A 15782-nucleotide genomic window follows, 5' to 3' on the forward strand; every position below is an offset into this window, starting at 1 on the left:
CCTGTCACTGGAGGGATACGAAATTGTGGGACGTTCTCTAATGATTTTCAATACAGGAAAAATTAAGATAAAGAATCACAATGTCAAATAAATGTGTAAATACCTGAAACTTCACGAACATCTTTCAACAACTATGCAATAGTTTCTTACTGTCACGGAAGGTACTTACAGCTTGCATTTCATTGATTTCTTTCTGATATTTAATCATCATCTGAGTTAATTTTTCCCGTTCGGTTTTCAACTCCATATGCAGTTTCCTGTTCTCCTTTTCTTTTCTTCGGACATCTGTGTCAGCTCCTCGTTGGATGGGATTTTTTCGATTCATTACTTCTGCCAACTTATTCACAGCCTGGAGGAAGGGAGCGTAAGAGAAGAATAAATGGGCAGCTATTTTATGTGATTAAAATTAAATACATTCCCTTCTCTCCTCCCTTATGTATAACACTGCAGGGATAACTGCAGTCGCTTTCCCATTACTTCATTTATGCGTTACCTGTGTTTTCATTGTTCTCTCATAAGCCAGCTGTTTTTCAAACTGAGTCCTTAGCAATCCAAGATCATTTTCTTCTTCATTCAGATGGGCTAGCCCTGTCAATACATAACAAAATAGGTAGCGTTTGTGAAGCTAGCATGAAATCAATCACTTTTACTTTTAAAATAATACTCACTTTCTTGAATTTCCTTCAGCTTGTTATTCAGCTCTTCCTTTTCATTTGCAAGGTTTGCCACATCACTAGTCAAAGTTCTATTTGCTTCTTCCAACTAAGACACAGAAATTATAAGAAGCGTAAGTCACAGAACAAAAAAAAAGCTAACCAAACATTTAAGTAGGAGTTGAGATTCCAAGTGAGGATGAGGGAGGAGGCAAAGAGACTCATGGCAACTGTGTGGGAAGCAGACAAAAACAGAAGGTTAAAAACAGGATTGTAAGGGAAACGTACCAAACAGTAGTAGGGTTTAAAGGTAAAACTAAGTAACAGGGTTGAAAAAAATTAGCACAGGTGGAATTTGGAAAGAGGAGTCACTTGCATCAGAAACTGTCATCATATCTGTGCTAGAAAAAAATGTTTCAACTAGAATCCTTCTAAACTACTTACAAATATATTGTACTCTCAAAACATTATTATACACTCTGATGATCATGTAACACAAGTACTGAAATCTATAAAAGGTCCTACTGTAAATTCTTGGACAAAGGAATTAAATTATGGTATGAAACATTTCTGATGCCATAATACATCTAGCCAAATTCAGAGCCAAAGCATTTAGTGACTGCAGTGTAACATTATACTTGGCATATTTATGGGACAGTGTCTAAATAAGTTTGGTCCTTGGAGGTTTTAAGTACTCTTGTCAGTTGCAATTTCTCATGCAGTTGTTTTTTTAAAAAAACAAAAACAAAACACCAAACAGGAATGTTTCATGTTCAAGGGACAAATTTGCACAGATCGACAAGCCTACGATCCAAGTTATATTGTCAAATCCCTTCGCTGTTTCGAGTGAATCACTTACTGAACCTATCGTGGCATCTTTTTCAGCAAGCTCCTGTTTGTGCCTTGCCATCATTTCTTTGATCTCCAGTTCTTTCATGATCTTCTCTTTTTCCAGGTCAGAATACTGTTCCTCAGCAATGGAGCGAGCCAACTGTTCGGAGTCTGCTTTTGTTAACGTGATCTCCAGTTGTGCTGCCAAGGAATCCCTGCAATAAATTAATATAAATTAAAATTGGCATCCTAATAAATTAGCACTATGGCCGATGATGCTATATAGGAGTTCTGTTACTGGCTACTATTATTTAAGCTAGCATCTTCTCACCTCTCTTCTTGTAACTCTTGTATCTTTTGTTGTATTTCCTTACACAGTTTGGCCTTTTCTTCACATTCTTCTTTAAGTTCCCGAACTTGTGTTTTATACAGCGTCTGAAATGTTTTAGAAGAGAAAAGCAATATACATATTATAGCATTGGAGCAACCAGATAAAATGGAAAAGAATTGTGTTAGAAAAACTGTCCGCTTTAAGATAAGGAATCTCTGTAACATTTTTGTCAGGATTAAAATATATGTAAAACACGGTTTTTTTTTTCAATATTACTTACAATGACCAGATAATTATCACTTGTCAATATGATAGCTATCAAATATTCTACCTGACTAAATTAATACATATATTAATATTTATTATTATAAAAGTAAAGGTAAAAGTTTCCCCTATCCAGTCGTTTCTAGGGGGCGGTGCTTATCTCCATTTCTTAGCCAAAGAAACCAGTGTTGTATAGAGACACTTTCTGTGGTTCTATGGCCAGCAGGACTATATGTACATTTATTATAAAATATATTAGGAATATGACAGCCAGTAAGATATAGTGATTAATGATCCAGACTAGGAATGGGAAGAACTTCATCTTTCAGTGTACTGATTTGGGCTAAGATGATAATAATAGGATTGTTACATTTTTCCTGTAAGCAATCATATTATAACCAATCATACCACTTAGCTGACTTTGATTTTCAAAAGTTAATCAGTGTTGGACCTGTCTAATATCTGGAGAGAATATTAGACTGATAAAAGGGCAATGTTTTATTATTGCCAAAGAAACAAACTGGATATGAAGTGAATCTTGTGGATATGAACTAAATCTTGTAACTTGAGGAGGGACACCACAGTAAGCCCATGCTGTTAATGGCGCTTTATGCACTCATGTAAAACAGTATGAGGTCAAACTTTTAGAAAAATATAATGCACAGTGACTAATAAATCAATAAAGCCCAGAATATTTATAACTGTTATGATAAATCCAGAAGATATGTAAGGCTTAACACTTAAGAACATAAAACTGAATATTCTGATATTCTACATACCGAAAAATATTGTTCTGCTTCAAGCTGATCTTGAATTTCTTTCATCTGCCCATCTGCATCTTGACGCTCTCTGACAGAGAATAAGATAAATGCAATTTTAAAATAATACTACTTCTATGACAAACGTTGCTGGAATGGACTATTATCTTTCTCCTTTACTTTTATCTGCCAATTGAGTGGATTAAGTCCATGAGTAGTATGTCAGCAATTTCTAAATAAAGACTGATATACTTTCAGAAACAATGTATAGAAAAAATGGTTAATTTATCTATATTTGGAAGAGAAAACATACTACTCATGGACTTAATTCACTCAATTGGCAGGACCGTGAAGGTTAGATAGAGGTGAATTGGGGACATACTGGGAGGAGATATTACTTCTGCCCTGATTGGAATGACTTTCACCGTCTTGATTGTCAAGGCTTAGTAGAAAATCCTTTCAATGTTTTGTCAGGTCACACTTCATTAAATGAGGAATTAGAATTCGAAGGAAGACAATGGGACTGTTGGATGCTTGTGGGGGGGAAGAGAATATTAGTCATGTCCTTTCTGATTCCTTGCTATATGATACCGGCCAAGATCAATGGTTGCAGGACTGTTTGACCCAAGCGCACAAATTATTTCTTTAAGACACTAAGTGAATAAAAAAAAAAAACCTGCTTTAACCTTGTCGATATTTTTGCACATTCTAGATTTTCTTATTTATTTGGACTAACTGAACGTACTGTTTCCTTTAGCAGAAAGGGTAGACAGGGCCTATTATGCTATTGCTTCATTATTATCCTCAGGGAGAAAAAAAAAACCCAGAAGTTAGCTCTGGAAAGAAGATTTTCCCTTTCACCCAGAACTGACTAAAGATAGTCCTTGCTTTACAACCAGAACTGAATCTGGCATTATGATTGTAAATCATTCTGGTTGTTAAGCAGGTCACCATAAGACTGCATCCAATTTTATGACTTCTTTAGCAGCAGTTATTGAGTAAATACCATGGTTGCTAAGCGAATATTTTGGTTGTTAAAGAGCGACTAAAATTTCTGACAAAAAGCATCATAAATTGCAGTCAAGAGAACTGCAAATAATATGATGTAGGCAATTTGCCAAGTACCAAAAATGTGACCATGTGACTAGCGGGGAGGAACAGACGGTCGAAACCCAGTCATAAGTAGCACTGGGGAGATACGTCATAACTTCAAAGCTTGAACAGGTTGCTAAGTGGCCAATCATAAGTCGAGGACTATTTGTATTTGGCCCCAGACTATTCCTTGTTCTTTTCTTGTACCTCTCTTGCTGTTTTGGCTGTATAGTAGATCTTGAGTCTCCATTTCTCTTTCTACCTAATCCTTATTGGGCTGAAAGACAAGAGGGAAACATAACAAATCCTATCTGTCTACCAAGCACAGTAATTCCTTAGTTTTTCCTGAATGGGATCAAGTGAAGTGATTTTCTGTCTGTTGCAGCGTGAAGAAAAGTGCTCTTTATGAGATGGAGTAAAAACACAAACACACACACACACACACACAGAGTTTTCCTATTTCGTTATACTTGGATGGATGTTCCCCAAGCAAGAATGGACAGGGAGACACCCTTTCCACCTGTTCCCACATAGGGAAACAAAAGACCTCAGAAACGTCCTTTGCTGTCCCAAATCTCCACCTCTGACTTTATCTGGCTTACAAGGCTGATGGGGGGGGAAACAAACCCAGATTCTTTTTTATTCCCTAAGCAGATGCGCAGCCACAAAACTGCCTGTGTTGATGAGGTTTTAAAGTGTACATTTTTCGAATAGCAATTTATGATACAGGTACATGCAAACTAGGCCTCAAGAGGGAGAAAAAGCAGTATATCAGAAAAATGCATTATTAACATTCAGTTATTTTTTTTTTTTGACTTATGGCTGTGAACAAAAGTAAAAATCAAGAACTCCCCAGTATGTGTAGAATGTCCCTTTGTCCCTGTGAAACACCCTATCATCCGAGGTGAGAATTGCTCTCGCCCTTTTGGTCTTCCAGAAGGGTATTAAAACTGGATTTTACCAATTGGATTGGGGCCCTGTACGTGCACTTTCCATTGGTGGTGGCTGATGGGGTAAGAAGACATTCCTATGCTGGCCACCTCTTGGCTCTAGTTTTTTTTCATAGTTTTGTTTTTAATTTGCATAGTTTAAATATTTTAATTGCTTTTATATTTATGTTTTTATGATCTGTAAGCACCCATTTGCCTGATAGCGGAGATGGACGGCATATAAATTTAAGAAAGAATGATAATAGTATCAACACTGCTGAAGAATTGATTGAAACCCTACGTGTTGGTACACCATAATGTAGCATTGCATAGCTCAGTTTTGAGTCACAATCAATTGTAATGGAATAGAACATTTATTCCTTACGGGACTTACTTGCGGAGCTCATTATTTTGCTTTTCTAGGCTTAGTTTAATTTCAATAAGATGGTTACTTTCTTGCTTTAGCTGCTTCTCTGACACCTTCAATGCATTCAATTGCTGAGTTTGCATTTTGAAATCATTCTGGATGAGGCAGCGCTTTTGCGTTTCTTGTTCAATTTTCAGAGTCAGGTTTTCCACCTGCAAAACAGATTGATACTTTGTAGACAGATTTTTACAATCACGCGCATGGGAAATAACGTATTTCATGCTCATGTAATTTAATTACACAACGTTAATCATGGACAATCTTTCTCCTCAAATCCCAGCTGCTTTGAAATAGAACTTAATGGTCCTATATAAAGAGCAGTTTTAATCAAGGAATTTTTTTCCAGTTTTTGTTCCAGCTGCAGAGTAGGATAAATTGTATCTAAACAGAAACTGTAAACAAAAGCTTTATAGCCATAATGAAGGGTTTCATTACAAAATTGATGTCCCATTCCTAATTGAAAGCCAGTCCCATTCTCCAGTCAAACTTCAAGAGTCCTATAAATGTACCCTTTCAGAACTACACTCTTACAGCCCAATTTTATAGATATTTACACAGAACTAATTGTCAATGTCCAGTGGGATTTATACCCAAGGCTAAGTTTAAGTCATTTTTATTATACATGGTTTGAAGCTAATATAATCAGTTATTGAACACTCTTCCTTGAATTGGAGAATTTTGAAACGAGTAAATGTGTATTCAAAATAACACATTTAATATCCAATAAAGCTCTTTAGCACTATAGGGAATGAAGATGGCAATTTTTAACATGTAGCCAAATATTTTGATTAATATTCCTGAAGTACAAATAGCTTTTGTTTTTCATTTAAAAATTTCACCATTTCAAGTGACTTGCAGAATGGAGAAATAAGAACCTAAAATATTCCGTACCGTTAGCTTATATCCTAGAATTCATATTCCTGATTTTTAAACTTTCCCTGTACTGCAACCTCTGAGCCCATGCTCAAGTACTATGATCATCAAAAGGTGTACCAATGGAGCATAATAGGCTGCTAGCATTTGACAAAGAAACATAGTAAAGGTAGTCCTCGACTTATAACCATTCATTTAGTGACCAGTCAAAGTTACAGACTTATGACTATTTTTCACACTTACAACCTTTGCATCACGTTATCAAAATTCAGGTGCTTGGGAACTGAATCATACTTATTATGGCTGCAGTAACCCGGGATCATGTGATCTCCTTTTGCCACCTTCGGACAAGCAAAGTCAATGCGGAAGCCAGATTCACTTAACAACTGCAGGGATTCACTTCACAACAGTGGCAAAAAAAAGAAAAAAAAAGATTGTAAAATGAAGAGAAATGACTTAACAACTGTCTCACTTGGCAACAGAAATTTTGGGTTCAATTGTGGTTGTAGGTCGAGGACTAACTGTACGTGCTCAAAATTACCTATATGACTCTTTGGATTCATTGATTCTCTCAATCTAGTCCACATTTAGTTTTGATTAAAAAAAGTTAAGCAAATATAAATTATAAAAGTGGAACAAAAACTTAGATCTTGATAGAGAATTGTTTTGTTGCAAATGTAATAAAAGAGGGGGAAAGCTGTAAGTAGATGTAGAGTAGCAAACATTAAAACTGATTTTTTTTTTAAAGTTTATACTTACATCTTCACTTAGTTTATCTTTCTGCTTAAGCAGCTCATTTATTTTCTGCTGGGATTGCTTCAGATCGCAGTCCAAAATAGAACACCGTTTTTCAACTTCCAGTAAGCAGTTTTCTACTTTTTGCTTTGTAGCTCTTTCTTCTGAAAGTTTCTTTTCCATTTCTGTGAAAGGAAAAAAAAACAGCTACTTTGTTATACGGAAATTCACATTTGCACATAATAAACAATTTTAAACAAACAATTCTTTGTTTAAAATATATACACGTTTTTGTAGAACTTGAGACTTAAGTAATATATTCAGGCACACAACCAAGGATGGAATAACTTTGAGAGGAAAATGATTAGAACTCAAGAAAGGATCTGCATATTAATAATAGTCCACAGAATCGATAAAAAGTTCTGTGAACTGTCCATTTTAGTCAAAAAGCTTGAAATGAACAATTATTTTAGTACTTTATTCAGGTCTCCCAAACCTTCCAATGCATAGTAAGCTTTTCTTTTTTTCCTCTAAAGACATTTTGTTCACTGTTTCAAGTATTCTCAATATTGCTTAAAAATATGATTCACTGTTTAACATATGATAAGCACACTTTCATTAAGCAAGCCCATAACCTTTTTGTGCAAACAAGTTAATATATATATACATTACTTGATCAAGAAATTTCATATATTATCTTTGTTACATAATTTAAGATTTTCATATACATTTAGAGCAGTATTATACAATTTATGAAATGGTTAGCAGCAGAATTCTCTGTATAACCCATGCAAGAATCAGTTCTACTGCTTGGTTTAAGTGTATACAGAAATCAAGCTCCAGTCAAGTGAGTCATATTTTGCCTAGATCTCTCCAATCCAATCCCCAATGTAGATGCAGACATATGTCTGAAACTAACTAAACACAGGCTAGAACACTTTTCAGAAGGCTTAGAGAAACTTCTGAAAAAAGTGATGTCAAAGCAAGAACATTCGAAGTTCTTTTGAAGACTTTCATCTGTCGGAACCATGACAAGTGATCCACGAAAGAAAGAGAGCGTGAACCAAGGAGCTCTGTTTGAAGGCCTTTATTGTGCTGATCATGTCAAGCTATAAGATATGCTTAGAATAGGAATCCCAGAGCCTTTCACTATCTTCATGCCAATCCTATATAGAGGTCAGGAAGCCATAGTATATAGAGAACACAGGAGAAGAGATGGGCTCCAGGATGGAAAACGAGTGAGACAAAACTGTATTTATTCAACCTTTACGCTGAATGTATTAAAGGAAGCTGGTTTGCAAATAGCCAAGAGTGGTTTTAAAATCAGAGAAAGAAGCATCAATAACTTGTTCCATGCTGGTGGTGCTATTCTGATGGCTGAAACGCAAAGGATCTGCAAGTTCTAGTAATAAAAGTTAAAGAACATGGTGAAAAAAAATGGGACTAAAATTAAATATAAAACCCACCAAGGAGGTAAAAGAACCAGCATTAGAATTGACAGTGAAGATACTTGTATTTTTGGACTGATGATAACTGTAAAGGCTCCATCAGTCAAGAAATGTATGCCACAGATTAGCACTTGGCAAAGCAGCCATGAAGGCCCTGGAAAAGACATTCAAATGTCTATACCTATAAAGATTATAATAGTGCAAGCAATGGTATTCTTTGTAACACTTTATGAAAGTGAAAGTTGGACTTTGAAGAAGCAGGATGGGAAAAGTATAGATGTTTTTCAACTCTGGTGTTGAAAAAGACTCCAAAGAACACCTTGGACAGACAAGAAAACAAACCAAGGGAGCACTGAACAAATCAACCCAGAGTTCTGACTTAAGGCACAAATGACCAGACTCAATTTATCCTACTTTGGACACATCATGTGAAGACTTAGGAAACTGGAGCAGACTCTAATGCTGGGAAAGGTGGCAGGAAAGAGAGGAAGGGGATGGCAGCAACCAACAGCAAGATGGATGGAGTCCATTGCTGTGGCATAGGTAGGCTGTTGGAAGACTTAAAGAACTAGATTGGGGCAGATTATCATGGAGAAAAATTATGTGGTCGTTAATAGTCTGACTGGACGGCACATAATCAAACAAACAAACAAACAAAATAAAGTTTTAAATTAAGATTAGCTTCTGAGTTACAACAGTGAAATATGTGGATTTATACACGTAGGTCTTTTTCAATCTTTCTTCTATTCCCGAACTGATAATATACCTTAATCAAATAATCATTTCTCTGTGAAGTCATCCTGAAGCTAAACTGTCACATTCATGTTTTTGAATAAGAGGCTGAATATAAATATGCTAAATGAAGTTACGAGCATGTGATATTAAATGCATACCTTTCATAGCTTCAGACTTAGCTTCCTCAATTGATTTATATATTTTGTTTTTGTCTGCTAGTCGGGCTTTTGTTGCTTTATGTTCAACCTCTTCTTGCTCCAGGTTTTGTTGCATGACTTTAAGCTTGTAAGTCATATCTATTTCCATGTTGCTCTTCTCCTGTTAGGCATAAATCAAAATATCTCATGATTAATATAAACCCCATGTAAAATGCTTTATTGGAACTGTTATAGAGAAGAAAAAAATGTAGGCTTTGACCTAGGTATTCAGTTTGCTACCTTAATTACTATGCAAGCAAACTGATATTAAAACTATGATGAAAAGCCTAACGTGAGATGATAGGAGCCACTGATCAAGGCAGCATGTTAAATTGAATAGAAACCAAAAGAGACAGTGATGTGTGAAAAGAGAATGAGGATACTATTCTGCCTGGTGCTGGTATTTTCTACTTGCATAAACTATAAACTGGTTAGGTGAAAGCTATATAAACCCATGTGCCCTCATCTCTGTAGCATGGAGAAGACTTATGATTCCTTTTTTAAAAAAAAATCTATATAGAAAAGAACACATCTAGTTACATATAAAATTTTGCTTTCCTAATAGTATTCTGGTGTGGACTTAATCTAGTTACAATAAATCCCTCCTAGCTTCTCCTTAAAATTTACAATCAAGATAGTTCATTAACATGGATGTGCACATTATTTTGCCCTCACAAAAACTGTTAAAAGCATTCTGAACATTTTATTTAAACCTCAATATAAAACTTAGATATTTCAAGTTTCCTAGTTTCTCTAGCAAATAAGGACATGTTGATATGAGAGTAAAATGTTAACAGGAAAGTTAACCAGATGGCCAAACAGAACATGACTGTTTACAGCTCTATGTATGCCATTCTGCCTCTTACATTTTTTTTTAATTGTTACAGGAAAAATAGAGAGAGTCTGTGGGTAGATTGCAGTTAAGAGTTCATATTGGCATGTTGTGCTAATTTTACTTTGCTGTTGGAAACTGCAAAGATGTGTACATGCTTTACTATGTTTTACAAGCACACAATGTTATTGCTATTGAGGTTTCATAAATGCTCAGACTATCACAATCTAGGCTTCGTTGATCTGTCTAGTCTTGGGACACAAATGCATTGTGTGCATGGACTTAGGCTTCAAGCCTGTTGCTGTTCTTTAACTTTATTTAAAAATACCAAGACAGAAAACAGTTCCTCTGAGATTTTTAGCGGATTCTACTCTTTCTGCTCTCCTTGTGCATTTCATTTTTGCTTTTATTTTGTTCCAAAGCAAAGGTGTAATTAACACAATATTCACTGAAAACTACCAACCAGTTCACTATGTATGGTTAGGACTCAAAATCTCGGCATTCGTGTAAGTTTTTAAGAAGAGACTGGAGAACCATTTGTCTGTAATGGTATAGGGTTTCCTGCGAACTTTATTATTATTATTATCGATCATCGCACAGTCAGCCAGATGTTCAGACTGGATTTGGCATTTTGTCTACCTATCGAGTCCTTACCCAGGACCTGGGATAGGCAGATGTGGATGTTTGATGGTATTACAGATATCGTCGCAGGATGGAAGCAGTTCATTATTATTATTATTATTATTATTATTATTATTATTATTATTATTATTATTTGTCAATAACTCTTTACAGAAGCTGCATCTTTTCCAGACTGGTATAGCTTGATTAAAGGAGCTGCTGACTCCGAATCATGCTTCCCCTTCAAATCTGGAGTGCTGCAGAGTTCTATTTGTAAGGCTATGAATAGGACCTTATTTTATCAGCTCAACTGAACAATATAGTTCTTTTTTTCTTAAGTTTACCTTTTCCAGGTCCGTCAATTTATCCTGTAATTGTCTTTTCTCTGCCTCCATTTTAGCTACTGTATTCTTCCCATTTTTTACTTCTTCTTCCAAATTAAGCACTCGGCCTGGGAATATTTAAAAGATTTCAACAAGGAAAAAAGCATTATCTACATATTAATTAAAGTGTAACACTTTGCATGCTTTGATTACAAAACCAAACCATTGATGACATATTCTGAAGGCAGAAGGAACATGAGAACAGCTGATTCCTGTGAATGTGGACATGTTGATAAATTATATATTTAATACCAATAAAAAATCCCAATTAAAATGGATAGTTACAATACCCTGCCCCTATGACGGTGATGGCGAACCTATGGCACGTGTGCCAGAGGCGGCACGCAGAGTCCTCTCTATGGGCACATGCCATTGCCCCAGCACACATGGTCTCTAAAAGTTCGCCATCACTGGCTTAAGGCCAGCCAGCCTGGAGCTGCCATTGGGGAGCCCACCATCCCACCCGCCAGAGACCCCCTGGATCTCCCCCAACCCTGCCCGGCTCCCACAGGTGTCCCTCCCCATAAGCAACATCAAGGTGGCCACGCCCACTCAATCTGCCATGACTACTGCAGCCACATCCATCCAGTGGCTACACCCACCCAGTCTGCCAAGCCCACTGTAGCTGCACCTGCCGAGTGGGCCACACCCACCAGGCACTTGGTGATACATAAGTGGGTTTTGGGTTGTAGTTTGGGCACTCGGTCTCTAAAAGGTTTGCCATCACTGCCCTATGATATGAAAATCACTTTTTAAGAGACTGGTTTCCATACCCTGTAGGTCATGGATAATTTCTGACCCATGAGTCCGATCTCTTCTTTCAGATTCTAGAGCTGACTGCAGATTCAGAAATTCCTTCTCCAGTCGGAGCTTAGTATTCTCTAAGCCACAGTTTTTATCCTGCAGATCTCTGTTGTTAGCTTCTAGCTGCTGAATTTGCTTTGTACTTTCTGTTTGGTTCTTTCTCAACCTGGTTGCTGTATCAGACTCTGTCCGCAGCAAGGCATTGGCTTCATCCAGCTATTCAAACACAAAAATGTATCACAGCATTACATACAAACTAAAAAAGTAAGCTTTTATAATGAATAGTATCATCCATTTACTGTAGCAATGCATAACATATAGCTTTTAATTACAAAGTTACTCAGAAATTAAAAGTCTTAGGTTCCACTGGGAGTCTAACTTAAAACAGAATGGTAACTTGCCTGTCTTTGTAGCTGAGTAATTTTTTCATTTGATATTTGGGAGTTTTGATTCCTCTTTTTCATATCCTCAAGTTGATCCTTTAAACTGTTCACTGAAAGAAAAACAAAGCACTAATTCCATCACACAGGTTTCATAACAATATGTCACAAGTTATTCCATGCAGCAAAGACAGAATGGGATTCATTAATGCTCTCCTCTTCTGGCACCACAAATAATGTAATTTTCCTTTATTGTTTTTGATGAACATACCGTCATTTTCTAGACTGCGTTTTCGATCTGCTTCGTGTTCTGCTTTTCGCTGATATTCTGCATTTTTATGCTGAAGAAGAGCTTTTTCCCTTTCCAACTGTCTGAATGAAGATTCTAGATGTTTCCTTGAAGATGTCTGGAAAAATCATGGAGGAAGAGAAACATGATGGGGACATTTTTCTAAAACAACAGTAAGGAATCGTACAAATTTTCTCAATGCAAAAATCAAAATCATTTCTCATTTGACTGCAGCAAATATACAATATAACGCTCAGTAGATGGGATTGTGCCAAATTGCTCCCAAACAGCAGAGCAGTCACAGAATTCCATGTGTTAGAGCAGTGGTGGCGAAATTATGGCACAGGTGCCAGAGGCGGCACTCGGGGCCCTCTCTGTGGGCACACGTGCTGTTGCCTCAGCCTCGCCTCCCCCCACAACCCCCTCCTCTCCAGCAGCCCCCATGAAGGAGAGTCATCCCTGAGTGTGGCCCACGCAGAGCAGCGCAGCCAAGGACATGGCCGCCAGGCAGCATAGACAAGACTCTGCCCTCACACCCCATCATGCACAGTTGATGCTACAGGGTGCGGGCAGAGGGTGTGACTGCCATAGCGCTGCTGGGCTGCCTGGGGCGATCTGAAGAGGGCCCTGGAGGCGGTGAGTGGCCCTGTGGGCAGGCGGGGTGGGGGATGGGGGATGGAGCAGAGGCGGACAGGTGGTGGAGCGGGGCGGGGCCAGTTTTTGGGCACTCGGTCTCTAAAAAGTTCACCATCACTGTGTTACAGCATTAGGGTTTGAAAGCATAAAGTAAGCAAAATGGATTTCTAGCTACACAAGCAATACAGGGGAGTCCTCACTTAAGAACAATACTTGGAATCAGAATTTCTATCGCTAAGTGACATGGTCATAAAGTGCAAGTTCATGCAAAAGCGCTGCTTAGCAACAGCAGTTCCGGCACTTTAAGTGAATTCTGCAATCATGTGAATGGGAATGTTAGATCATTTTAAGTACAAGGAGCGGTTATAAGTCCACCTATTCAGTACTGTTGTAAATTTGAATAGTTGCTGAATGAGTGATTGCTAAGTAATTGTCAGTTCTCTTAACAATTATCTCTGTTAATATAATGCCTCATGCCATTCTGAACTATCAGCCTCATTCTTAGAGGATGCAGGGGACGGATTTCTAGAAAGGGCTGTCAGGAAAGACCTCAACTTTCTCACACTGGTCTGGTTTGCACAGTATATGAAAATATAATCCATGATATATAAACTACAAAGACCAGAGTCAGGAAACATACTGAGCCAAAACCAAGCAATCCACAGCATAACAGAGCATGCTGTATGGACCTTGTGCTGCATTTTAAAAAACTTCAGATGATGGAGGTTTACTTGTACAAGCTATCTCTAGCACTAGTAACAAAAATCCCACTCTCCTTGTGCAACCTAGGTTCATTGACACAATGACTGAGGGTACCCAAGGTATAAAAGTTAGGGAGTAATCAATTTAGTGTACTTGATCTGCAGGATTGGCTACATCACTAAAACCAAAAGAGCTATTTGGCAGAATAAAAAATACCTCCTTTAAACTGACCTTCCCTACTGGAGGCTTTATAGGCAGGTTCATGAAACAAGAATGGTAAGAATGCAGAAAAGATCTGCCACTGCCTTGTTTTGCTATGTTTTTCGACTTCCTTGTGTAGCCATGGAGAATCCCATCCAAGCACTGGCCAGGGCCAACCCTGCTTAGTTTCTGAGTCCAGATAAGGCCAGCTAGTATAGCCATGGAGCTGAGAGATTGAACTGCCCCTTGGTACATTGCAAAGAGGACCTCTGATTTGTTCTCATTAGTAAGCAAGCGTCCAATAGCTAAATATCACATAAACGATTGGCATTTAGTTGACTTCCTACCAAAAGAAACAACAGATAAGCAACATATATCTTTTGCCTTTAAAAAGAATATATATATTCTGTATGCTTTTTCACTGACGCAGTGCCACTGCCTCAAATGTAAAGAAAACATGCTAAAGTAGATATGTAAATAAAATACATAGATAATCAAGGCTGAAATCAGTCCGCCTAAGTTCCAGAGGAGACTGCCCTTCCCTTCCCAGATACATTTCCTGTGGTATCAGGTGGCCCATTGCCTCACCAGATTGTTATTTATGCTTTTAAACTTTTTATTTATTTTTTGAAAAGAAAAGAGTTTAAAGTAATTTGATATACATTACCAATGTTCAGAAGACACTGCTATGTTTACACACTCTATTAAAGGCCAAATAAAGATAGTGTGACTTAGTCAATGAGTTGTGTGACTTTGGGGTTTTCCAAGTAAATGTTTTTACCCAAGATGCATCAAAGTGCATCAGTCAGAGTTAAACTGATTCCCCCCCCCCTCCAAAAAAAACAGGTCCTGCATTAATTCTGAAACCAAGTAGACATACCACTGAAAATTGTCATGGATGTAAATTCAAATGCTGGTTGTACAAAATAGTTTATTTTGTTTTCATAATCTTCCATAACAGTAATTTAATTGTTATTATTTATAACACTATTAGGTATCTCTATTTATTAACTTTTCATTAACTTTTTTTTGGAATACACTTGCAGCATCTCAAATTAAAATTCAAAAATTTCAAACAAGGTATTTAATTACACTCAAAATATAAAGCAAATTATTCATTTACCTCCTCATCCAATTCCTTCATTATTTTCTCTAGACGATTATTAATAGCTCTGTAGAACAATTAATGTGAGAGAGGGACAGAATTACAGATGGAAAAAAGATTTTCTTTAGTATAAAATCTTCTCCACAGTGAAAATGTAACCATTTATAAGTACAAGATCAAGGTCCTGGGCAGCAGGCTAAATTGCAAGTAATGCTTATCTAAATATGATTCCTACACACTTCTGTTTAGCAAGGTTTATTGAGATGGGTAGAGTCAGATTTCCAACAATTCTTATAAGAGCTGAAAAGTGAACTACAGTATTTCTAAGTTATAACCAATGTATACCCATATTATATGATTCTAACTGATACTTCTAGCTAATTCTAACAGCCTTTCCATAAAACCAACGAGATAGGTCTCTTCAACAATAATTGGCTAGTTTGCAGGTGGCTCTTTAAATAATGATCTCTTGAATCTCTATTAGTGCAGGAACCAACTCTTATATATGCAGCTGCTAAATTACAGATGGATCTAAACTTTCCAAATTCCCCTCAAA

The 15782-nt window shown here is 37.1% G+C and overlaps 1 protein-coding gene across 4 annotated transcripts in view; it reads right to left on the bottom strand.

The window, feature by feature from the left end:
- Positions 1-15782, bottom strand: part of ROCK2 (Rho associated coiled-coil containing protein kinase 2) — a 107499-nt gene that overhangs the window by 16335 nt on the left and 75382 nt on the right. For all 4 annotated transcript variants that reach the window (XM_039331840.1, XM_039331839.1, XM_039331842.1 and 1 more), the window contains 14 exons: positions 15245-15293; positions 12565-12700; positions 12315-12406; positions 11883-12129; positions 11071-11177; positions 9235-9394; positions 6918-7078; positions 5253-5437; positions 2859-2928; positions 1816-1919; positions 1513-1699; positions 669-762; positions 494-588; positions 170-349 (listed from right to left, as the gene is read on the bottom strand). In XM_039331840.1, coding sequence (XP_039187774.1) covers positions 170-349; positions 494-588; positions 669-762; positions 1513-1699; positions 1816-1919; positions 2859-2928; positions 5253-5437; positions 6918-7078; positions 9235-9394; positions 11071-11177; positions 11883-12129; positions 12315-12406; positions 12565-12700; positions 15245-15293 — 1867 coding nt within the window. The remainder of the gene's footprint in view (positions 1-169; positions 350-493; positions 589-668; positions 763-1512; positions 1700-1815; positions 1920-2858; positions 2929-5252; positions 5438-6917; positions 7079-9234; positions 9395-11070; positions 11178-11882; positions 12130-12314; positions 12407-12564; positions 12701-15244; positions 15294-15782) is intronic.

This window comes from Crotalus tigris, unplaced genomic scaffold, assembly GCF_016545835.1.
Source record: "Crotalus tigris isolate CLP2741 ecotype Arizona unplaced genomic scaffold, ASM1654583v1 scf7180000024439.5362192, whole genome shotgun sequence".
In the NCBI taxonomy this organism is placed as follows: domain Eukaryota; kingdom Metazoa; phylum Chordata; class Lepidosauria; order Squamata; family Viperidae; genus Crotalus; species Crotalus tigris.